General features: G+C 43.0%; 2 protein-coding genes across 2 annotated transcripts; both read left to right on the top strand.

Annotated features, from left to right (window-relative positions):
• Positions 1–761: 761 nt before the first annotated feature.
• LOC310865265 (uncharacterized protein) lies at positions 762–9,259 on the top strand (the record flags this gene model as incomplete). Its single annotated transcript, XM_083774290.1, has 4 exons — positions 762–864; positions 5,682–6,128; positions 6,508–6,692; positions 9,203–9,259. 4 exons carry the CDS (start codon positions 762–764, stop codon positions 9,257–9,259), a joined length of 792 nt encoding a protein of 263 aa, XP_083630416.1.
• Positions 9,260–10,460: 1,201 nt separating this feature from the next.
• LOC310865264 (uncharacterized protein) lies at positions 10,461–26,761 on the top strand (the record flags this gene model as incomplete). The annotated part of the gene is made up of 6 exons (XM_083774289.1): positions 10,461–10,650; positions 21,688–21,762; positions 22,679–23,356; positions 23,641–24,045; positions 24,214–24,645; positions 26,721–26,761. The coding sequence occupies exons 2-6, from the start codon at positions 21,726–21,728 to the stop codon at positions 26,759–26,761; spliced, it is 1,593 nt and encodes a 530-aa protein (XP_083630415.1). The 5' UTR covers positions 10,461–10,650; positions 21,688–21,725.
• Between the last annotated feature and the right edge of the window lie 93 nt (positions 26,762–26,854).

The following is a 26,854-nucleotide window of genomic DNA, read 5'->3' as shown; positions in this document are numbered from 1 at the left end:
GGCGGGACTTCCCCCCTTCTTCTCCGTTGGTTTTTATTTTGACTCGAGTGGGTGGGGAATCCCGATCATAGACTGTAACGGTAGCCACGCCCCTCAGAACATACGCAACTTTATGGTCATTTATTTTATAAATGGGACCATAATTTTCCAAAAAGAATATTATGACATTAGAAATGAGACTTTAAACTAGTGACTGGAAGCAGAAAGTATTCATGACCATGTTTATTAAGGTAATACAGTCTAGGTGAAGTTGGGCCCAAATACATGGACTTCTATGGGGCTATGGGTTTTTTTGGGTCCAATGACAGCGCCACAACAGGCCATTATATGAACTTTCAGGAGTTTCAGGCTTCACAAAATATCTGTCTGACTGCCCCCCTGGGAGTGACACAAGGACACAGCCAGGGACGGACATTCCTTGGAGTGGCTGCACCACTCAAAACCCCCAAAACTTGTTTTGACACACACACGCACACACACACACACACACACACACACACACACACACACACACACACACACACACACACACACACACACACACACAGCTTCAGTCTAATAAATCAGGCTAGGAGAGTAGATCAGAGTTCAGCATGTTTCTGCACGGACGAGAGAGAGAGAGAGAGAGAGGAACACTGACAGAACTACGAGTGCGGACGTTCATTCAGGGTACACGCACACGTTGTTGTGTTTGTTTCAGTACAGTACTAAAGTAAATGCACTTTGGAGCCACTGTACCGCACTGACAGATACAATACAGAATGTGGACGTCTTTTCACTCATCAGATGCAGAGGACGAGGTTGAGAGGAAACTCCAGTCTGTGAAGATGGAGACCAGAGAGACTGACCAGGACATGTTCACAGGTGCAGTGACCAACCGTGTTCCCATGTGATGTCCACTTATTAGAAGCGACTTGGGCTTGTCTTTCTGCAAAGTCGTTTGTAAATAATTATTGGTATTTGCGATATTCTTTTTCTAAAGTGTAGCATGCTTATTTTGTCTTGCTTCCTAAGCCCCTACGGTTGCTTAAACCAGGAATAGAACGCTACTCAAATATTTTCATGTCAAATTAATTGTGGGCATTCCACAAACCACGTTTAACCCAGATTTGGCTCCAACAAGGGGACGTTACATTTATTTCGCTCCTATACCACTAAAATTTGGAACGCCCTACCAACGGCGAAATGAGAAAAAGAGGTTGCGCATCAGCAATGGCTTTCAGTGGAGTGCCAAACCCAAATCAAGTATACATCAAAAGAATTCCAAAAAGGTAGCACATCCAAAAATTAAACAAGCGGGGGACAAAGTACTCACATTTCCATTTCTTTATTGGCACACACCAAAAAGGAACGCTGTCGCTTACGTGTTTGGGCTATGCAGCCTTCATCAGAGCATAACCAACAGCAGTTAAGAATCCCTACACTCCTTCAAAACCACTCTCAAAGAGCGCTTGCGGGCAGCTGAAATTCGTAATTGGCCCTTGTAAAATGGTTAAAGTGCCCCTCCACCACCCCTTTATATATACTGTACACGTTTTTTTTTTTTTACTTTTTAACCTTTCGACCAGTAAGACGCGTGAGGGCGAGAAGCGGCTGAGGCCGTGTGCACGTTTATATATACTGTACACGTCTGTCCCATCACCCCTTTTTTAAATTTTATTTAAACTTTTTTACCTTTCGACCAGTAAGACGCTTGAGGGCGAGAAGCGGGTGAGGTCGTGTTCACGCCTCTAATCCGCCTGGGTGACAGCAGACTGCTGGGCGAGCGCTGGCACTTTGGAATGGGGGGTCAGATCAACATATCTGAATGGGTGACGGCACACTGCTGTTCTTTTGGCATGGGGGGTAAGATCTAAGGCCCAGGCTATACGTACATGGATCTTTTGCAAAATGCACATTCATTTATTCATTTATTCATTAATTCATTCATTCATTCATTCATTCATTCATTCATCAATGCGTTTACTTGGACTCATTACATAAACAGTAGGCTGCATAGTTAATGTACGTGTCATATGTTTACTCATTCATACTCCAATGGCGAATAGTTGCATTTATTAAAAGCTATGATGTGTTGTGAGAGTCACAGGAAGAAGGGGTTGTCTTCCTGTCTCATTATCAACAACAAAACGTGTCTCTAAGGTCCACACAACGCAATGTGAGTGTCCGTCTGCCTGACGATTCTTTATCCATATAAAAATCAGTCACAGTGGTATGTTTTGACATTGTGATTTAATAAAAGGCATTGACGCGGACACCGGACAGCTACACATTCTGTCGCTGTGAACAACATCTGTCGTCTCTACGGCGACAGTTGACACGGACAAGTATCAGTCAAAAGGGAGACATCAAAGAGGAAGGATGGAAATGCGTGATTCCTTCGGTCGCAATTTTATCCTCGTAGCAGATTTTGTATTGACCTGTACTTTTGTTGAACTGTACCTGTTCTACAAACTGTCAATAACCTAATCAATCAGTGGTATTCTTTGAGACATTTTGGCCCTTTCCACCATTCCTTCACCGAGGCAAAACAACAGTTTTCACCATTGGAATTCTGCATTACAGAACGCACATTTTATGGGCTTATTTTGTCAAGTATTGTATAGTGCAGGTGATTGCAACAATCACGGAATTCGTGAAAAATGAAAACGTGACTACAGAATATTCTAAACACAAAAAGATGGCTGAAATATCATTGGTTTGCACAACACACAAATGCTCATGAATAGTAAACTAAAATTCTGCTCGGCTGTGGACACTTAAGATACCTGCCTACCAGTGACATCATCAAGCATTTTTGTTGTTGTTGTTATATATATTTGTATTATTAACGTGAGAACATCAGAACAACAATAGAAACCTGTATCAACATTCAACAATGACAATACCTGGGGGACATATAACCTGCATGGGGAACATAGGGATGACCATGACCTCATCCAGGGTTGTTGCCCCGGTACTGTCAAACAATGGAATCACGTGACATTGATCACCTTCCCCTATTCTCTCATAGTATGACATATAGGCCTACAGGCAGAATATTAGTTTAAGGACTCGTTCTTTCTTTTTGATCTGTAATGACCAGGAACAGAATTGAATTTGCTATTCATCGAAACAAAGGCTCTCAAGGGCACGGTGGCACAGTTGGTAGTGCTGTCGCCTCACAGCTAGAAGGTCCTGGGTTCGATTCCCGCTGGGGACGCTGTGGGCACATCAGTGCCCATACCCGAGGCGGGGGTTGGCGAAAGGGCCTTTCTGTGTGGAGTTTGCATGTTCTCCCCGTGTCCCCTAGGGTAGATACCCTCACAAAAACATGCCGTAATCCTGGTCTCTAAAACTACCTCCCAATTCAATTCAAAGGGCTTTATTGGCATGAGAAAACATACGTTTACATTGCCAAAGCAGAAAGAACAGTACAACAATACAGCAATACAATCAAAACAAAAACAAAAATTATGTACTTTGTCAGATTCTTCAATAGATCAGCCAGCCGGGGCGCCTGATGGAGGGGAAAGGAACTGGTCGGAATAACGTGTCCCTTCCACGCGCTACGTCCGGCCGGGGAAATTCCCCTCTGTCAGGTGAAAAGAAGCAGCTTGGACTGCTCATGCATAGAAGGAGGCATGAGGTCAGTCCGCTGCCCCCCCAGGCTGGCAGAGGAAGTGTAGCGCCCAGGATTACATAGACAATTGGCACTGGGTGAAAAAGAAAACTGGGTTACAAAATCGTGGGATAAAAATTTTAAGAAAAAGAAACAAAGGCTCTTTTGTGTTGTTGAAAGTCCATTCAACAGGGTGGGAAGCCTCCCAGGAGCCCACCTTCTCTGTATAATTCTCTTTTTTGGGCAGAAAATAAAATATGTCTCCGGCCAGTAATTTTTATTTAGGCCGCCCTCTACAGTTCAGGTCAATATAAATTACCCATTGACCAGATCAATCCCAAAACATTATTATAGGTGGGGTCCTGAGAGGCTTCCCACCCTGGATAATAGACGTTCAACAAAACAGCCTTTGTTTCGGTGAGTAGCTGGGAAGGAACGGACCCTTTCTAAACCCCACCCCAAAATAAATTGTCCAATGCCAAATTATAGTTTAGTCTAGTCCTTCCACGCGCCAGAAACGTACCTCCCAATCCCGGCAGAGTAGTTCCGGAGTAGTTCCAACGGATTGTGTGGCCCTGGTCTTTCCCGATAGGACTGATTGAGGGTAGCTACTGGGACGTAAGTCAGGACTCGATCAACCCCGGCTGGGTCGTCTGAGCGAGGGGTATGATGTTCGACAGACCCGAAACCCAGATGACCTTGGGATACATCACTGAGGATACGTCCCAGGTGCATCCATGTGATGTTTTTTAGTTCTAGTTATTCTTTTTATAGGGACTCATAGGAATAGAGCGTCGCAGTCCCGCCCCCTTTCATGATGACGCCAGGCCCAGGAAATAATTCCCAATGCATTTTTCCCATAGACATTTCAAAAAGTATTTATTTAAAGAGCTTTTAAGCGTCGTACAAAGCCAACTCAAGTTGTGACAAATCATGACAACAAACACAATATTTTGGAACAAACAAATGATAATAAAAACAACAAAAAGTGTTGTAACGTTGTCACAACACGAGTTGGCTTTGTATGACACTTAAAAGGTCTTTAAATAAATACTTTTTGAAATGTCTATGGGAAGAATGCATTAGGAATTATTTCCTGGGCCTGGCGTCGTCATGAAACGGGGCCGGACTGCAACACTCAATATAGACTACGTGACAACCAGGAATAGTCTGGTGACCACGGGAGAGACGGGTGACAGCCAGAATGTAGACGGCACCCGGGAGCAGTATGGTTTGGCGCCCCAGCCTGTGTCCGCCGTGAGGAGGAAACCCAACAAACCCTCTGTGAGGCCTTTAGGAGGGCCATTCATCTGCAGTACCACCATTTCTCAGGTGGAGCCTGCGGAACCATTGCAGCAAGAATCCGCCACTCCTGAATAAAGTGCTTGGTGCTGGGACTCTGGTGCAACGTACAGGTCCTTGACTTGGTGAGAGCAGGGATTGGACCTGCTGTGACGTAGGAGGGGCCCGGACAGGAGTAAAACCACAGAGCCTAGTCCTTCCACGTGCCAGAAACGTACCTCCCTGTCCCGGAAGAGTAGTTCCGGAGTAATTCCAACGGATTGCCCTGGTCTTTCCCGAATGGACTGATCGAGGGTAGCTACTGGGACGTAAGTCGGGACTTGATCGCCTGAGTATGATGTTCGACAGACCCGAAACCCTGATGACCTTGGGATACATCACTGATAGGATACGTCCCAGGTGCATCCATGTCATGTTTTTGAGGGGTGCCAGCCCCTCCTATACATAGGTTTAATGTTTGGCTTTAGTTCAATGTTTGTTTTGCAAACTCACAGATGTTATAGTTCATGATCAAATTATTTTGTGTAATTAAATGGTCAGCTAGATGATGATAAAAAGGTAAGCGTGTGAATACCAATGATGAGTAGGCCTACCATTTCAGGAATTGTTTGTTTTATTTGGATTAACAATAATGGTATTTTGTGCAAACTTGATGACAAAAACAAAACAGACCATTTGGGATTCAAACCATTTATTGGAGGACAGTGCGAAGGAGGCCATGTGGTAGAAATTAAGGTATTGGAATTATGATGTTCTCCCTCCTCTCTCCTCATTCTAGATCTCTCACTCCTTCCTGTGTTTAAAGATGAGGTTTCCCCTGAACAGCAGGAGAGCAGCCTGAGTCTGGTCCAGGTGAAACTAGAACCTCTGCAGATTAAAGAGGAACAGCAGGAGAGCAGCCCCAGTCTGGTCCAGGTGAAACTAGAACCTCCACAGTTTAAAGAGGAACAGGTGGAGGAGCTACTGGTAAGACCTGATGGGTCAACGTTGACAGTGCAAAGTGAAGATGATGACAACAAAGAGACAGCGTCTCTAGCCAGCACCTCAACTGATCACATGAAATCACAAGCTGATGTCGAGGACTGTGGAGCATCACAGCCAACTAGAGATGACCAGCTCCTCTCTACACACGGTTCTGACACTGACACTGAAGACAGTGATGATTGGACTTCACCCTGTCCTGAATCTGACATTGACGACAGTGACTGGGAGGAGACCGGGGAAGGTCATTCAGCTTTAAACAAACTGAAGTCACACAAGACACCAAATGTGGAAGGACTACAATTATCTTTGAGCAACAAGCTGTCCCAGAACTTGAAATCATCAAAACAAACTCCATCCATGAGGAGTTATCTGAAACGACACATGAAGACTGATAGAGGTATATATATATATGTCATTCATTAAATATATAGCGACCTATACTGAACAGTACGTATATGTGCGTGGGAGGGGGGGGGATTGAGTTGGACCAGAATATAAAACAAATGTGTGGATGGAGTTACATTCAGCATTGCATTTCTGTCTGGAACTGTACATCAATGTCTACTTATGACTGACCCCCCCTCTCTCTCTCTCTCTCTCTCTCTCTCTCTCTCTCACAGGAGTGAGGTCCCAGACTCGGGTCTTCTCCTGTTCTGAATGTCCATATGCCATCACGTCTCAGGTCTTACTCCATAAACACATCAAGAAGAGCCACAACGACCTCTACCGCCGTATGCTGAAGGATGGACAGATCACCTCAGCAGCCTGCCAGCCAATCACCAGCTCTGTAACCAGCCAGAAACAAGTAGACACAGACAAACCAGAATCTTACAGTCATCAAACATTACCTCAACCAGAACAAGTAAAACCACATCAGCCGACTTGCACAAGAAAGAAAACTCACACATGTAAACACTGTGGCAAGCCTTTCCGTTCATTACGTGTCCTGGAGTCACACATGCGTGTCCACACTGGAGAAAAACCATTCCAATGTAATACATGTAACATGAGTTTCAGATGGTCCTTTAATCTGAAGACACACATGCGCGTTCACACAGGAGAAAAACCATTCCAATGTAATGCATGTAACAAGAGTTTCAGGGTGTCATGTGCTCTGAAGAGACACATGCGTACCCACACTGGAGAAAAACCCTTCCAATGTAATACATGTTACAAGAGTTTCAATGATTTAGGTAGCCTGAAGAGACACATGCTTATCCACACTGGAGAAAAACCCTTCCACTGTCAACATTGTGGCATGTATTTCCGTCATTCAACTGGCTTGAAGGCACACTTATGTACCTGCCACACTAGCGAAGAACCTGTCCGTTATCAACCTAAACGTTATCAATGTAATATATGTGACAAGATGTATTTGGACCTGAAGACGCACATGCGTACCCACACTGGAGAAAAACCTTTCCAATGTAATACATGTTACAAGAGTTTCAATGAGAATGGTAGCCTGAAGAAACACATGCGTACCCACACTGGAGAAAAACCTTTCCACTGTAATACATGTGGCAAGAATTTCAGTGATGCACGTTGCCTGAGGGGACATGTGTGTCTCCATGCTGGAGACATAAAGATACAAAAACCTTTCCACTGCAATACATGTAACAAGAGGTTCAGTAGTTCATATAAGCTGAAGTTGCACATGCATACCCACACTGGAGAAGCACCTTTCCACTGTAGCCTGTGTGGGAAGGGTTACAGTCAGTCATGTATACTCAAGCAACACATGCGTACTCACACTGGAGAAAAACCTTTCCACTGCAATACATGTAACAAGAGGTTCAGTAGGTCATGTATACTCAAGCAACACATGCGTACTCACACTGGAGAAAAACCTTTTCACTGTAATTCATGTGACAAGAGTTTCAGTGAGTCAGGTAGCCTGAAGAAACACATGCGTACTCACACTGGAGAAAAACCTTTCCACTGCAATACATGTAACAAGAGGTTCAGTAGGTCATGTATACTCAAGCAACACATGTGTACCCACACTGGAGAAAAACCTTTTCACTGTAATTCATGTGACAAGAGTTACAGTGATGCACGTTGCCTAAAGAATCACCAGCGTACTCACACCAAGGGAAAATCATCATTTTTAAAGACTCAAAATTACGTCCTGGCACAGGGGGTTATAGTGCTCAAAATGTAACCTGTCGTTCCTTGGCTTGGATTGTGTTAACATTTTAAAGGAATATAAAATACTGGACAACCCCCCCCCCCCCCCCCCGTGCTTGCCCGTTTTTCCTCCCGGAAATGTCCCCAGTAAGGGGTGGGAGCGGCTAGGGCAAGGTGAGAGCCCTGTATGCAGATTCAACACATTGCCTTATGTACTACAGCAAACAACCTTTATAATGGTTGCCTTAGGTTCAAGATTCATAACTTGTAATATTGCTTTTGACTGTTTGTATTATTTTTGTAAAAATATAAAAAGAAAGGCTATCACTGTAGTAGCCTTTTAGCCACAGAAAATTTCTCATTTCGTAAAAGCAACACTTTTGTGTTTTTGAATGTGGCCTCAGAAATAGCTGTGCTTTTCTTACACAGGTTTATTTGTGCAGCATAGGCTCCAGAGAATCTCTGCAAATCACCTGAGAGGAGATCTGACCATATTGGAATAGTTGGGAGCATCTTGAACAGCTTGTTTAAAATCAGTTCCCCATGGTAGGTATTTTCACCTGTGTCATTGGTGGTTTTCATTGCTTTATTGGCTTCAGTCCTTACTGTGTCAAAATGTTCTTTGAAGGGAGATGTACTTTCACTGACATCCTCAAAATCACCAAAGAAGTCATGATCAATCACAGTGTCATATGGACTGTCTTGTCGATCATGCTTTGTATCAACATTTTCTTTCTGTGGCGCTAGTTTCTGTGTCTCAGACATGATGGTGTCAAGACTGGCTTGCACCACGCTGGAGTTCCTTTTACTACCAAGTACAATACAAGCAGCTTGTACTATTGTACTTGTTTGTTGTAGTGTTTTGGCATTAACTAAAGTGCTGAAGATGAACATAACCAAATTATACCTCTTATCTCTGTGTATGTACTGTTGTTTGCAAATGTGACTTGCCTGTTTCATCAACTGACTCTTACATGCCCTTATGGTACAGAAATCTAAATCTTTGTTATCTGCCTTTCCTACCACTATTCTCCAGCAGCGTAACAAGTACATACTCATGCTATCTTGATTGAAGATACGCATACTGGCTTTTAAAAGCACTATGGACCTGTCACTATTAATCTGAATCGGTGTTGTGTTTGTACCAAATATCTCCTTCTCTTTGCATCTCAATTGTGTGAGTAGTTCCTCTATAGCCGATTGAGTATGTTCTTCAGAGATCAGGAATGCAACAGGAGTTGATGAATTAAATGAACTTACTATAGTCCAGATAGTTGCCTCGCGGAGCCGTCTTTTGTCCAGTGTCCATTCTGGGTCCGGAAACCGTACTTTTTTGAGCATTGACCCCAGTAGAAGGTCTGCTGCTGTGAATTTTACACCTCTCCCGCTTAGCGGAGAGTGGGGTGTGGTACAGGACATCTCCCCGAACGCGTGGGTATGTCCAGATAGTTGCCTCGCGGAGCCGTCTTTTGTCCAGTGTCCATTCTGGGTCCGGAAACGGTACTTTTGTGAGCATTGACCCCAGTAGAAGGTCTGCTGCTGTGAATTTTACACCTCTCCCGCTTAGCGGAGAGTGGGGTGTGGTACAGGACATCTCCCCGAACGCGTGGGTATGTCCAGATAGTTGCCTCGCGGAGCCGTCTTTTGTCCAGTGTCCATTCTGGGTCCGGAAACCGTACTTTTTTGAGCATTGACCCCAGTAGAAGGTCTGCTGCTGTGAATTTTACACCTCTCCCGCTTAGCGGAGAGTGGGGTGTGGTAGAGGACTCCCCGAACGCGTGGGTATGTCCAGATAGTTGCCTCGCGGAGGCCTCTTTGTCTAGTGTCCATTCTGGGTCTGGAAACGGTACTTTTGTGAGCGTTGACCCCAGTAGAAGGTCTGCTGCTGTGAATTTTACACCTCTCCCACTTAGCGGAGAGTGGGGTGTGGTACAGGACATCTCCCCGAACGCGTGGGTATGTCCAGATAGTTGCCTCGCGGAGCCGTCTTTTGTCCAGTGTCCATTCTGGGTCCGGAAACGGTACTTTTTTGAGCATTGACCCCAGTAGAAGGTCTGCTGCTGTGAATTTTACACCTCTCCCGCTTAGCGGAGAGTGGGGTGTGGTAGAGGACATCTCCCCGAACGCGTGGGTATGTCCAGATAGTTGCCTCGCGGAGCCGTCTTTTGTCCAGTGTCCACTTTATAAAGTCCATGCACTCCAGTGAATAGCATTTATCCATTTAGATAACTTTATTATTATTATTATTATTATTTAATTACTTATTTTTACACCGAAACATAATGTGTGTCTTATAGCATCATTTAAATGCTTAATTTGTAGTTTTAATGTGCAAATTAAACTTTTTTTCAATACTCTAGAGTGTACTCTTATTTTGAAGAGATCGTCCACCGGAAGTCTTAAATTAGCTCACTAGATTAGCTCACTAGACAGTGCCGGGGTTTCATTGTTGTTCTGTTGCCGTGCCTTTACCACGTTGTTTATGACGGAGTAAAAGTTTGTTCTAAACTAACGTCTCGTTCTTGTGATAGCGCCCAAGTGTTATACTGGTGGCAGGCTGCAGCGGTGCTAAAGAACCAGCCCAAAGGAATATTTGAACTCTGTTTCAACGTCGTCAGGAGGAGGACTTGTGAGTACTTGTACTTGTCTAGCGAAATTAGCAACACTAGGTAGGCTACTCCGCAGCAAGTTTGCCGGTGTATCCGATTTGGATGAAAAGATCAAAATGAAATTACGTCGTCCGTCGCCGTGGAAACGGCGTCTTCGGCGCAGATGTTCTAACGGCGACAGAATGCGTAGCTGTCCTCGCAAATGCCACTTTTTTTCTTTCACAATGCCAACACATACCCAATCCGTTATCCGATCCGATTCTTGGGCAGACGGACACTCACATTGCGATGGCCGCAGATCAGTATAAGCCTGGGACCGAGGCTACTCAGGCTAGCCGTATGTTTTGTTGTTATTAAAACAGCAAGACAACCCCGGCTTCCTGTGACTGTCTATCTCCAACAATACTATAGCCTATACCTACGTTTTAGAAATGCACCTATCACCATTGTTGGAGTAGCCTATATAGTCCATGGGCCAGACCAGATATCGGTACCACTCAGGGTGACGAAGGTTACTTATATTTTTTTCAAAGATCTATGTCTGTAGATGATATTTTGGTATGATAGACCTTCCAGAGTGGTAGCTAAATCATAGTTATCACCTCATGAAGTATACCCGCCCCTTCAAGAAATTGCATTTCAGATACTGGTACATATCCTGCTTTAGACTTGTGTACAGGACATCTGTCAATGTTTCACAACATTGTCTCTGGTATCATTTTAAAGGGGACAATGTAATCTTTCATTCAAGATTAAATGTGAACCTTTCTGACCAATATAGAGGTTACTAGAACTCCTCGAACTGTCAAAACTTTGGCGAAAAATACAATTTTCGCCTAAATGATATACTATCTTTTAGCTCTGTGTCATCTAGGAGCAACAGGGACACAAAATTCAAAGTCTACAACACTCCCAGGACCATAAGGATTCCGAAAATGTATAATATGCCTAAAGTATTTCTTGCCATGGGTGATTGTGAGCCTTAGAATAGAAGAGCAGTAGGTCTCCTAACATAAACTATAGAACAGCCGGGATATATATGGTAACGTAAAGGACACCAAAATGGGATAAGGAACCATAGTGTAATAGAACAACCTACAAGGAAGATGCACAAAGCAAAATGTATCAGAAGTGTGTGGTACTGTGGAATTAGTGGAAACAGGGCTGCCACGTGAAGGCTCAGTACCGATAGCCCCTTTTATTTTTTTTAGGTTTTATATGTTTTTATATTTTTTTGTGTTTTTTTGTTTTTTTTTCTCTCTTTTTTTTCTTTTTCTTTAGAAAGCATGTGAATGTTTGTCCTTACCATGAAGGAAATAAGGTCACCACAATGGGATAAGGAAGTTTGAGTTTAATGAACAATATATTAAAGTATTAAACAGAACAACATTATAATGAACTCCACGCAATGTCACTCAAACGCCTCGTCTCTCTCATCGTCTGACTCCTCGAGTTCGAGCTCAGGCTCTGGATCATCCTGCAGTTTCTGGTTGCTGCATGTCTGCAGCTTGCACATATCTGTGCATGCCAGTCCATTTGTCCATTTGATAAGCATGTGCAGCTTGGCATTTTGCATGAACGGACACAGTTGCATGTTAGCAATTCCAGGACTACATCTGGTGCAGGTGGAGAGCGCATCCAGTGAATTGCCATCTTGCCTTCATCTTCTTTCCATCCATGCTCTATAGGACTTGGGACCACAGGGTTAGGCTGCAGACTGCTCTTCCAGATGGCTGCCTGATAGTTGGCTCGTTCAACATGCAGGAAGAGACAGTCTCTACATGGTGGAAGCTGGCTGGACTCGATCTCTCCCCTTTTGGTACAGAAGAGCTGGTAGTGCAGTTGGTTCACCTCTACCGTGCTGCTGTTTTCAGCGTACATGTGACATGTAAACTCCTCAATTCTCTGGAACAGCTCCTCACTGACATCCCATGACTGCCCTAGTCCACTGAAGGTTTCTTGGTAAGACGTATCTTTCTTCACCATCTTCAGGGCTTTCAGCTTGCCCTGGCCAGCGAAGGCACTAACAGTGTCACAACCAGTGAAGGCATGTAAGCCAATTAGACTGTCACAGAGGCTGTCTCCAACTGAGCTTGCCAGTTTGCTGATGTTCACATATCGTGTGCGGTTCTGTGTCCCACACTTCATGTAGATGGGACAGGTGATGTTCTTCTGGAATGCAAGACAAAGCACCATGACATCAGTGTCTTCGGCTGTGATGATGACTGCTTTTGAGCCCATGTTTGCACCATGTGAAGCATGCAGGAGCAGGCGAGTGTCAGCTTCTTCATGTGTGGATTTCAGTTCTGCTACTTCATCACACCCACCATGTGTCAACCTATAACAGGTTGGCGGAAAGCAGGAAGATAGACATGAAAGATGTCCTTGCCAGCCCACTGGGCCCACTGCCATGGGCACTTGCAAATGCTGATGGATCTCTACGTAAAACAAACAAGGCTGCACTTGCCAGGGAGTTGGAAAAGAGTGTGTCTCCTGCAGAACACATCCCAACACCATCTACTGCTATCATTGACAGGATGAGCCTGGTCCAGAAAATGAATGGCAACAACAAAACCTTTCGACAGGTGGCAGAGTCACTCTTCACCCAGATCCTCCATGAGGGAGCACAGTCAGATGATTGATGTTGTGTTTGATGTGTACCGCCAGACTTCAATCAAAGATGCTGAACGACAAAACCGGGGTGCAGACACTACTGTCCTATACAAGAACTTGGCAGGAGGACACCACGTACAGCAGTGGAGAACGTTCTTGTGCAGTCCTTCCAACAAGTCCAGTCTCATCAAGTTTCTGGTAGAAGAGTGGAACCTCCCACAATACAGAGAGAGGCTGCATGGCAAAGTGTTTTACGCAACCTGTGAGGAAACCTGTTATAGGTTGACACATGGTGGGTGTGATGAAGTAGCAGAACTGAAATCCACACATGAAGAAGCTGACACTCGCCTGCTCCTGCATGCTTCACATGGTGCAAACATGGGCTCAAAAGCAGTCATCATCACAGCCGAAGACACTGATGTCATGGTGCTTTGTCTTGCATTCCAGAAGAACATCACCTGTCCCATCTACATGAAGTGTGGGACACAGAACCGCACACGATATGTGAACATCAGCAAACTGGCAAGCTCAGTTGGAGACAGCCTCTGTGACAGTCTAATTGGCTTACATGCCTTCACTGGTTGTGACACTGTTAGTGCCTTCGCTGGCCAGGGCAAGCTGAAAGCCCTGAAGATGGTGAAGAAAGATACTTCTTACCAAGAAACCTTCAGTGGACTAGGGCAGTCATGGGATGTCAGTGAGGAGCTGTTCCAGAGAATTGAGGAGTTTACATGTCACATGTACACTGCAAACAGCAGCACGGTAGAGGTGAACCAACTGCGCTACCAGCTCTTCTGTACCAAAAGGGGAGAGATCGAGTCCAGCCAGCTTCCACCATGTAGAGACTGTCTCTTCCTGCATGTTGAACGAGCCAACTATCAGGCAGCCATCTGGAAGAGCAGTCTGCAGCCTAACCCTGTGGTCCCAAGTCCTATAGAGCATGGATGGAAAGAAGATGAAGGCAAGATGGCAATTCACTGGATGCGCTCTCCACCTGCACCAGATGTAGTCCTGGAATTGCTAACATGCAACTGTGTCCGTTCATTAAGGTTGGGCGATATGCCAATTTTTTTCAACCGCCAATCGTCTGACCAATATTCGCCGATTGACGATGTATTCGTGTCATAAAAGTAAAGTGAGAACATCTCACTGCAGGTCGCAAAAAAGCCAGATCTACAAGCTCTCAAGGCGCCGCGTCCTGCCTGTTTTCGCAGCTCCGTTCGCTAGGCGTTGAGAGCTTGTAGATCAGTCTGTTTCTGCAGACTGCAGCGCAGCCAGGGTAACTAGCTCCCTTCCCTCCCCGCACCGGTCGTCGGAGGCTCGGAGCGGAGCCCACAAGCTGCTGCGGCCGCCCCGGGCTGATCCACACTGCAGGCTCTCAAGGCATCGCGTCCTGTCTATTTTTGCAGCGCTGGTGTCGGGGTTCGTTCACGTTGTCAATAAAAATAACTTGGATTACAGGCGGAGATGAAGTTCAATCAGTGGGTTGCACCAGTATTGGCTACACGCTAAGCTAATCGCTAAGCTAATGAATGATCCCCGTGCCTATACACTAACACTAGTAGACAGTTTTTTTTTATTTCCCCCCCGCCACTCACGGGTGGCGCATTGGGATTGTGATGAGACACGAGACAGCAGTGTGCATTCTGTTGTGACTGTATATTATTAAACTGCATGGGTCTGGACTCCGGAGCTTATACAACATGTAGGCTACAGCCTCCCTCGGCTCCCAGCCAGGCTGCCGTAAGTGCCGTGCCGCGGTGCCCGATGCTGGCTGCTGACAGTGCTGAGTGCGGGGACTGTGGGAGGCTGGGAGCATACCATTATAACGGGGGATTTCCACCCGGCTGCTGTTACTACTTTGCTGATTCACATGTTGCTCATACACTTTACATGTTAATTGGGCTAAATCGTCCCGAGAAATCGCCTAATAAAAATATTCGGCGATTGGATTCGTATATTCGCGATTGACGATGTATTCGTATCGTCACCCAACCCTACCGTTCATGCAAAATGCCAAGCTGCACATGCTTATCAAATGGACTGGCATGCACAGATATGTGCAAGCTGCAGACATGCAGCAACCAGAGACTGCAGGATGATCCAGAGCCTGAGCTCGAACTCGAGGAGTCAGACGATGAGAGAGACGAGGCGTTTGAGTGACATTGCGTGGAGTTCATTATAATGTTGTTCTGTTTAATACTTTAATATATTGTTCATTAAACTCAAACTTCCTTATCCCATTGTGGTGACCTTATTTCCTTCATGGTAAGGACAAACATTCACATGCTTTCTAAAGAAAAAGAGAGAAAAAAAAACAAAAAAACACACAAAAATATAAAAACATATAAAACCTAAAAAAAATAAAAGGGGCTAGCGGTACTGAGCCTTCACGTGGCAGCCCTGTTTCCACTAATTCCACAGTACCACACACTTCTGATACATTTTGCTTTGTGCATCTTCCTTGTAGGTTGTTCTATTACACTATGGTTCCTTATCCCATTTTGGTGTCCTTTACGTTACCATATATATCCCGGCTGTTCTATAGTTTATGTTAGGAGACCTACTGCTCTTCTATTCTAAGGCTCACAATCACCCATGGCAAGAAATACTTTAGGCATATTATACATTTTCTGAATCCTTATGGTCCTGGGAGTGTTGTAGACTTTGAATTTTGTGTCCCTGTTGCTCCTAGATGACACAGAGCTAAAAGATAGTATATCATTTAGGCGAAATTTGTATTTTTCGCCAAAGTTTTGACAGTTCGAGGAGTTCTAGTAACCTCTATATTGGTCAGAAAGGTTCACATTTTATCTTGAATGAAAGATTACACTGTCCCCTTTAAAATGATACCAGAGACAATGTTGTGAAACATTGACAGATGTCCTTTACACAAGTCTAAAGCAGGATATGTACCAGTATCTGAAATGCAATTTCTTGAAGGGGCGGGTATACTTCATGAGGTGATAACTATGATTTAGCTACCACTCTGGAAGGTCTATCATACCAAAATATCATCTACAGACATATATCTTTGAAAAAAATATGAGTAACCTTCGTCACCCTGAGTGGTACCGAAAAGTGAAAATCTGGGGTCAGGCCCATGGACTAATAGTATGCAGCCCATGTAATGCGTAACAATAAACGCATCGATGAATGAATAAATGAATAAACGTTTGTTTCTGACGGGGTTCGATCTTTCTCCTCCGTTTGTCGGCATAAAGTTCCCCAGTCATGGAGCATATGCCTACTACAGTGAGCCATTCTAGCCATGACATTTTGTAATCGTAATCAAATCATAGGTTATAAAAGCAGCCATCACAACTCAAAACGAACTGGGAACTAGATCAACTTGAAATCTCATTCAGATTCACACCGATTTCCAAAACTGTTTAATAAGCCTACAGATTTGTTTTTAACATCACCATCTCACCATCATCACCTATATAAGTTCACCTTATGGTAATTAATGTTATACAGGCCACATAGAAATAGTAAGTATGATGCATGATAGGTTAAAGTAACAATTTCTTTATAACATGACCTAAATATGCCCAAATGCCACATTACACTGACGTGACTTGGTCAGTCAATGTGCTCCAAATTATCAAAGCGAATGGTGCTAATGTTTCAGTTTCACACACAATATTCTGCCCATTTAAAGCGTCAAAATAAACGCATCAACGGATGACTGAATAAATAAATAATTGTCAACATCTCACAGGATTCGAACTCCTCCCAATGTCAGCAGGAGCACACCAGTCTGAAGCATAGCCCAGTGTGCCATTATGTGCACTTCATCTCTGAACAGTAAATAACTCATAGAGTACAAATCCAGTTATCACAACTCAAAACAACAATAGATTAACTTGAGATATCAACAACACTGAATGACTGAGGCCCCTGGCTTAGGGTGCATACTTAGTTTAGACTAGTCAATGGTCTACTCTAACCAATGACTAGTCTAAACCAAAAACTGTCTGAACTAAGTACTGCACCCCCCTGGCTCCTCTGTCTACCTTTATTCCTTCTATCCCTATTTCTATTTGGTCTTTGGCATCGTTTTTGGCTAGGCTACGATGTTTTTTTAATATTTTATTTGTTCTCACTTTCTGATGGACACTCCAATGCCTGGCTTTCCGAAATTACATCATAGGCCAGCCAAGTGTATGGACTTTAAATGTTTGTTAAAAAAGAGCCTGTATATAAATGTACATCCCAGCCAAAGTCTATGGACTGTTAAATGGACAAATGTTTTTAAAAACTCCTTTAGGAATAATAATAATAAATAATAGGCAAGAATATAGTACAATCCTGGTGATTGAAAGTTGTCGTGTGTACCTTGAATTGGCTTGATATGTGCAGTATGCAGATGTGAATTGACACTGATTTTGTGCTTGACTTGTAATAGGTCTACAAATATTAATCAAAGAACAAATTTAACATTAGTTTCAATAATTTGGTCAATATTCAATCATTTGTAAATGGTACCACATTGGCTTCTCAAACACTTTGCCATGCATATTTAGTATCATGTTTGAAAACAAATCTAACCTATTGTGTCATATTTATTATTTACTATTTCTGAGCAGCCTGTATAACAATGACTATAGGCCAATGGTGAATTTAGGTGATGATGATGGTTGGAGATATGCAACCAATCTGTAGGCCATTAAACAGTCTTGTTGGAAATAAATGTGCCTGTGGTGAATGAGATCTCACCTTAATCTATAGGTCCATGTCTCATTTTTTTTCATGGCTGCACGGTTTTATACTCTATCATTTGAATATGATTGCACAATATTGTTGCTAGGAACGGTGTGCTGGATTATGCTCCAGGTCTAGTAAACGTTATGCTGCCAAAGGGAGGGGTTCGAATCCCTTCACAAACTAGGCTCCAGACTTCCCAAAACAGGTCAGGCTCCTACTTGGCCTCACCCCCTTAACCCACCTCACCCCTGCCCATTGACAGGCTGGAATGGCTTAGGATCGACGACAGAGTTTCTGCAAACTGAAATAAATATTTCAATCAATCAATCAATCAGAAAGTGAGAACAAATAAAATATAAAAAAAACATCGTAGCCTACAGAATCTTTCTTTTTGAAAACAAAAACGATGCCAAAGACCAAATAGAAATAGGGATAGAAGGAATAAAGGTAGACAGAGGAGCCAGGGGGGTGCAGTACTTAGTTTAGACAGTTTTTGGTTTAGACTAGTCATTGGTTAGAGTCTAATCTATTGTTTTGAGTTGTGATAACTGGATTTGTACTCTATGAGTTATTTACTGTTCAGAGATGAAGTGCACATAATGGCACACTGGGCTATGCTTCAGACTGGTGTGCTCCTGCTGACATTGGGAGGAGTTCGAATCCTGTGAGATGTTGACAATTATTTATTTATTCAGTCATCCGTTGATGCGTTTATTTTGACGCTTTAAATGGGCAGAATATTGTGTGTGAAACTGAAACATTAGCACCATTCGCTTTGATAATTTGGAGCACATTGACTGACCAAGTCACGTCAGTGTAATGTGGCATTTGGGCATATTTAGGTCATGTTATAAAGAAATTGTTACTTTAAAGGTATATTCAGTGATTTCACTTAATTCAAATATCACTTATTTTTTTGTTTTGTTGTGATAATCCTCCCTACTATAGAGTGTGCTGACCATATAAGGAGTTCCTCCCTGTCCCCAGTTAACCCCTGGGGGTCAAAAAACCTTAGGTTTCGTTTTTGACTCTCTATCCTGATTGGACGAAAGGCTGGGTCCCACAGCCAAAAACGAAACCTAAGGTTTTTTGAGTGAAATCACTGAATATACCTTTAACCTATCATGCATCATACTTACTATTTCTATGTGGCCTGTATAACATTAATTACCATAAGGTGAACTTATATAGGTGATGATGGTGAGATGGTGATGTTAAAAACAAATCTGTAGGCTTATTAAACAGTTTTGGAAATCGGTGTGAATCTGAATGAGATTTCAAGTTGATCTAGTTCCCAGTTCGTTTTGAGTTGTGATGGCTGCTTTTATAACCTATGATTTGATTACGATTACAAATTGTCATGGCTAGAATGGCTCACTGTAGTAGGCATATGCTCCATGACTGGGGAACTTTATGCCGACAAACGGAGGACCAAGTTCGAACCCCGTCAGAAAAAAACGTTCATTTATTTACGGTATGTATTTATTCTTTCATCGATGCGTTTATATTGACGCATTACATGGGCTGCATAGTTAATGTATGTGACACATATGTTTACTCATAGTTGCATTTATAAAACGAATTGTTGTACATAGACAGTCACAGGAAGAATGCGAGTGACTTCCTGTTTCTCAACAACAATCACAACAACAAAATACAGGGCTAAAGGGTGTGCAACGCCACAACGCAATGTGAGTGTCCTTCCGTCTCCCCGACGCTTCTTATTCCAAACGAGAATCAGATCGGTATGTTTTGATAAGTTGGCATTGACGAGGACAGCTACGCAGTGTAGGGTCCGTGTAGGACCACAGTAGGACCACAATGGAACATCAGCCGTTACTAGGACGACGGAGACGCGATTTCAAGTTGATCTGCTTTCACGTTAATCTTTGTCACCGGCTGAAAAAGGAAAGAAAGAAAGAGATAAGAATTCTTGGTATATGGAAATCACAATTCACATTAATATAGCTTAAATAACTGTTTTAAGTTGTCTCTCTTCAAATGAGAGACTTAAAGGACCACTTCACCACTTTTCAACCTATTTTCATATAATAGGTCCTCACTAATAATCATGAAAAAATGGCACGATTTCTTCCTACTCAGTCTGTGTCTCATAGGAAGGCTGTGGGCAGTTTAGAAACCGTCTTCCAGTGACATCATCATTAGGCAGATTTATTTTTAAACAAGATTTTTCTACAAAAATGTTTAGATTTTCATTATCGTGAGAACGATGGCTTCCATTTTCTCATTGCAACTTTTCATGACTAGTAAGCTTGCAGTTTCTATTAGCTTGTATTCCCCATCGATGATGTCACTGGAAGACGGTTTCTGAACTGCCCACAGCCGTCCTATGAGACACAGACCGTGATTATTAGTGAGGACCTATTATATGAAGATAGGTTGAAAAGTGGTGACTGGTGAAGTGGTCCCTTAACTTCTGCTCTGACCAACGCCTAGTTGGGACAGCTACAGGAGAGACTTTAGGAGGGAGTCCCTCCTAAAGTCTCGCCTACAGCTGTCTTTAGGGTCCCTCCAGTGACAGTGGGGGTGTTGGAAACCTGAGACTACCTTTGCATCTGTTCCCTTTGATGTCTCTGTATTAAATGTCTACTGAAATGTCTATCTAGTCAGTGTTAGTCTTGAAGCCGTCAGGCTGAAGGATGGGGCTCCGGCCCCAGTGATGCTGTTTTTGTACACTCTGAAAATAAAGCAGGCAAACTTTCACTTGCCTGTTTGCAGTCGTAGACTTGATTCTCCATATTTTGCCTGTCCGTCCGTCGCCAGTCTTCTCTCTTGTTAGTAAATATACTTCAGAAGGAAACAAAGACAGAAAGAAAAAGATAAAAAGAAATAAAGAAGAAGATATCAAGAAAGAAAGAAAATAAAACAAAGAAAACAACAAGAAGAAGTTACCGTTTTCTTGCTACTGCACCTTTTGTTTCTATTTTGCAATTTTGTTTGTTTTGCACAGGCTGACCTTTAGGTGCTGTTCTTATGGTCACTGTGAAATGTGGACGTTTCTTGATGGGAGGGGGAGTGATTGTAAGACTGAACGGTTCCGAGAGAGAACAGTAGGAGGAGCAAGAGGAGAGGAAGTTCTTTTGCTGTGACTATGACGTAAAAGTTTGTTCTAAACTGATGTCTTGTTCTTGTGATAGCAGTAGCACCCAAGTGTTATAATAGTATAGTAGATTAATAGTAATTTACATCAGCAACAAATCACTCTCTAAATGCAGTTATTGACGTTGGCCACAAGCCACAACTTACAAGATGTCTCACAGTCACTGCACCACGAAATCAAGCTTTCATTCACGCTAGGAAATCCCCCAAACCTATAATTTTGCTGCTAGCAAAACAAAAGAATCAGACCAGTTTGAAGTGAGTGGTGCAACAGCCTAAACAGAATCCTAAACATAGAGTGGGGAGTGACACAATACAAGGACACAGCCAGGGACGGACATTCCTTGGAGTGGCTGCACCACTCAAAACCCGAAAAACTTTTGTTTAGACTGACTTCAGTCAAATAAATCAGGCTAGAAGAGTAGATCAGAGTTCAGCATGTTTCTGCACGGACGAGAGAGAGGAACACTGACAGAACTACGAGTGCGGACGTTAATTCAGGGTACACGCGCACGTTGTTGTTTGTTTCAGTACAGTACTAAAGTAAATGCACTTTGGAGCCACTGTACCGCACTGACAGATACGATCCAGAATGTATGTCTTTTCACTCATCAGAAGCAGAGGACGAGGTTGAGAGGAAACTCCAGTCTGTGAAGATGGAGACCAGAGAGACTGACCAGGACATGTTCACAGGTGCAGTGACCAACCGTGTTCCCACGCAGATTCGGCTCCAACAAGGGGACGTTACATTGATTTCGCTCCTATGCCGCTAAAATGTGGAACGCCCTACCTATACCCTATAGCCTATACACTCCTTCAAAGGAGTGTATAGTGTTAACTCTAAACAACTATCCTGTCTCTCTCTATTCAATGCAATTTAAATGAAGGTGAAGTAAAACAAAAATGAGTTGGTAAACTGACGAGTTCTCCGGATACTTAATAGTTTACCATAATCTTAACGTGCATTAGGCCTACATGGTTTCTTTTGTACCATTGCTGTCGTGGCTTTGTCACTGCTAGTGCTGTATGATTACTACTATTATTAGTAGAGGCTCGCATCGTTTCTGAACGCTTGAAATATTGTACTTTCTGACAGACAGTGAAATTGTGTGTGTGTGTGTGTGTGTACACCTTTTTGTAAAATTGCTGTGCCTAATTGTAGAGCTACATTATGGCAAAACTTATATAATAATAAATAATGGGTCCATATTGAGATCAGTTTAAGTTATTTAAATTAAAACATGTATTCATTGTGCATTTTGCACATATCCAAAATGCATTAATAATATTAGGCCTTTCAGTTCATTTTAGGGAGAGAGCCACACACACACACACACAAACAAGACTATAAACCAAAGATAGAAACACGTACAGTTGACGCTGACATTTGTCCTTTGTCTTTGAAAGTGAAATGTGCATACAGGTACTACCATCATTAACCTAATAATGTTACAGGCACATTAACAATAATGGTATTTTGTGCAACCTTGATGACGATAACAAAACAGACCATTTGGGATTCAAACCATTTATTGGAAGACCGTGCGAAGGAGGCCATGTGGTAGAAATTAAGGTATTGGAATTATGATGTTCTCTCTCCTCATTCTAGATCTCTCACTCCTTCCTGTGTTTAAAGACGAGGTTTCCCCTGAACAGCAGGAGAGCAGCCTGAGTCTGGTCCAGGTGAAACTAGAACCTCTGCAGATTAAAGAAGAACAGCAGGAGAGCAGCCTGAGTCTGGTCCAGGTGAAACTAGAACCTCTGCAGATTAAAGAGGAACAGCAGGAGAGCAGCCCCAGTCTGGTCCAGGTGAAACCAGAACCTCCACAGTTTAAAGAGGAACAGGTGGAGGAGCTACTGGTAAGACCTGATGGGTCAACGTTGACAGTGCAAAGTGAAGATGATGACAACAAAGAGACAGCGCCTCTAGCCAGCACCTCAACTGATCACATGAAATCACAAGCTGATGTCGAGGACTGTGGAGCATCACAGCCAACTAGAGATGACCAGCTCCTCTCTACACACGGTTCTGACACTGACACTGAAGACAGTGATGAGTGGACTTCACCCTGTCCTGAATCTGACATTGACGACAGTGACTGGGAGGAGACCGGGGAAGGTCATTCAGCTTTAAACAAACTGAAGTCACACAAGACACCAAATGTGGAAGGACTACAATTATCTTTGAGCAACAAGCTGTCCCAGAACCTGAAATCATCAAAACAAACTCCATCCATGTGGAGTCAAACAGGGAGTTATCTGAAACTACACATGAAGACGGATAGAGGTATGTATATATATATATATATATATATATATATATATATATATTGTCATTCAATAAATATATAGCGACCTATACTGAACAGTACGTATATGTGCGTGGGGTGGGGTGGGGGGGGGGGGGGGGGGGGTTGGAGTTGGACCAGAACATAAAACAAATGTGAGGATGGAGTTACATTCAGCATTGCATTCCTGTCTGGAACTGTACATCAATGTCTACTTATGACTGACCCCCCCCCCTCTCTCTCTCTCTCTCTCTCTCTCTCTCTCTCTCTCTCTCTCTCACAGGAGTGAGGTCCCAGACTCGGGTCTTCTCCTGTTCTGAATGTCCATATGCCATCACGTCTCAGGTCTTACTCCATAAACACATCAAGAAGAGCCACAACGACCTCTACCGCCGTATGCTGAAGGATGGACAGATCACCTCAGCAGCCTGCCAGCCAATCACCAGCTCTGTAACCAGCCAGAAACAAGTAGACACAGACAAACCAGAATCTTACAGTCATCAAACATTACCTCAACCAGAACAAGTAAAACCACATCAGCCGACTTGCACAAGAAAGAAAACTCACACATGTAAACACTGTGGCAAGCCTTTCCGTTCATTACGTGTCCTGGAGACACACATGCGTGTCCACACGGGAGAAAAACCATTCCAATGTAATACATGTAACATGAGTTTCAGTCAGTCAAGTAATCTGAAGTCACACATGCGCGTTCACACAGGAGAAAAACCATTCCAATGTAATGCATGTAACAAGAGTTTCAGGGTGTCATGTGCTCTGAAGAGACACATGCGTACCCACACTGGAGAAAAACCCTTCCAATGTAATACATGTTACAAGAGTTTCAATGATTTAGGTAGCCTGAAGAGACACATGCTTATCCACACTGGAGAAAAACCCTTCCACTGTCAACATTGTGGTCATAGTTTCCGTTATTCAACTTGCTTGAAGGCACACTTATGTACCCACACTAGCGAAGAACCTGTCCGTTATCAACCTGGACGTTATCAATGTAATATATGTGACAAGATGTATTTAAACCTGAAGACGCACATGCGTACCCACACTGGAGAAAAACCTTTCCAATGTAATACATGTTACAAGAGTTTCAATGAGAATGGTAGCCTGAAGAAACACATGCGTACCCACACTGGAGAAAAACCTTTCCAATGTAATACATGTGGCAAGAATTTCAGTGATACACGTAACCTGAGGAGACATGTGTGTCTCCATGCAGACATAAAGATACAAAAACCTTTCCACTGCAATACATGTAACAAGAGGTTCAGTAGGTCATATAATCTGAAGTTGCACATGCGTACCCACACTGGAGAAGCACCTTTCCACTGTAGCCTGTGTGGGAAGGGTTACAGTCAGTCATGTATACTCAAGAAACACATGCGTACTCACACTGGAGAAAAACCTTTCCAATGTAATTCATGTAACAAGAGTTTCAGTGAGAGAGGTAATCTGATGCAACACATGCGTACCCACACTGGAGAAAAACCTTTCCACTGTAATTCATGTGACAAGAGTTTCAGTGAGTCAGGTGATCTGAAGAAACACATGCGTACTCACACTGGAGAAAAACCTTTCCAATGTAATTCATGTAACAAGAGTTTCAGTGAGTCAGGTAGACTGAAGAAACACATGCGTACCCACACTGGAGAAAAACCTTTCCAATGTAATTCATGTAACAAGAGTTTCAGTGAGTCAGGTAGACTGAAGAAACACATGCGTACTCACACTGGAGAAAAACCTTTCCAATGTAATTCATGTAACAAGAGTTTCAGTGAGAGAGGTAATCTGATGCAACACATGCGTACCCACACTGGAGAAAAACCTTTTCACTGTAATTCAGGTGACAAGAGTTACAGTGGGTCAAGTAGCCTAAAGAATCACCAGCGTACTCACACCAAGGGAAAATCATCATTTTTAAAGACGCAAAATTACGTCCTGGCACAGGGGGTTATAGTGCTCAAAACGTAACCTGTCGTTCCTTGGCTTGGATTGGGTTAACACTTTAAAGGAATATAAAATACTGGACAACCCCCCCCCCCCCCCCCCCCCGTGCTTGCCCGTTTTCCTCCCGGAAATGTCCCCAGTGAGGGGTGGGAGTGGCTAGGGCAAGGTGAGAGCCCTGTATGCAGATTCAACACATTGCCTTATGTACTACAGCAAACAACCTTTATAATGGTTGCCTTAGGTTCAAGATTCATAACTTGTAATATTGCTTTTGACTGTTTGTATTCTTTTTGTAAAAATATAAAAAGAAAGGCTATCACTGTAGTAGCCTTTTAGCCACAGAAAATGATGAGTCATTTCTTGTTTTAGTTTTTTTTTTGCTTCAGTACACCTTTCCCTGTGTTCTTATTCCAAGTCCCCCTTTACATGACCAGAATATTTTTACTCAGGCAAAAGAAAAGCAAAAAGTATATGTCCCTGCCATTCACGTGATCGGAAATCGGGGCTGAACACGTCATTTTCAAATGATAGGAATCTGATCAGGAGAAAAAGAATGTGATCGGGACATCCTAGTATCACAAGTAAGACGCGCAAACGTGGGAAGCGAACACAGCTCGTAAATTGCAATAACAATTAGAATAAATTACGTACTTTTTTTTTTCTTTTTAGTTAGTAATTTTTTTAAGTTTTCTACTGTGTGTGTGTGTGTGTGTGTGTGTGTGTGTGTGTGTGCTACAGCTGCGCCCTCTGGTGGCGGGCGGGTGGTGTCACAGCGGGACAGACAGACACACACACAGACAAAAAAAATGCGCTGAAACAACAGGTCTGGGAATGCCTATAGTCCTTTTCAGAGCATTTTTTTTTCTTGCATATACATTTGCCATACAATACAATAAAGGCCTTGTTTTGGAACAATAAGTCTACTTTATGTAAATTGTATGTTATTATTTATTATTACTATTATCATATTGTGCCGAATATAAGACGACTCTGATTATAAGACGACTCCCATTTTTCAAGACTCATTTGTGGAAAAATAATATTGAATGTCAAATAGTCTAGTCCCCGATTATATAAAACCCTGTTTGCATATAAAACATAGTCTTATATTCAGGACAATAGGGATATACCCGTATGTGTGTGTGTACCACCATATCTACCCAGCTGTACATAATTCATGTTGGTGATTATATAAAAGGAATTATCATATTAATTTATAATTGTTGAGTGATAATTGTTCCATGGACATCATAATAGCATGATGATGCAATTACAAAACATGGGCTACATGGAAGAAATGTGTTTAATAAAACTAAGTGGATTGTTTACACAGCACTGAAAGAAAGCAATCACCCATATCTCTGTCTCATGTTATTCTTTCTTGATTTTACAATACAGAGTACAGAGATCGACTGGCCAGTGTCCAGCCACCTCGTTGAGGTGATCTACCAGCGACAGTTACGCACCTCCTCCACCAGGGGGAGGCAGGCATTAAGGCTAACGGTGCCCTGCCAGCTGTGTTGTTGCGCATG

This window comes from Protomyctophum parallelum (genome assembly GCF_964188405.1).
Source record: "Protomyctophum parallelum genome assembly, chromosome: 10".
Lineage (NCBI taxonomy): Eukaryota > Metazoa > Chordata > Actinopteri > Myctophiformes > Myctophidae > Protomyctophum > Protomyctophum parallelum.
Note: the sequence above shows the minus strand (reverse complement) of the source record. Positions and strands in the feature narration are given on the sequence as shown.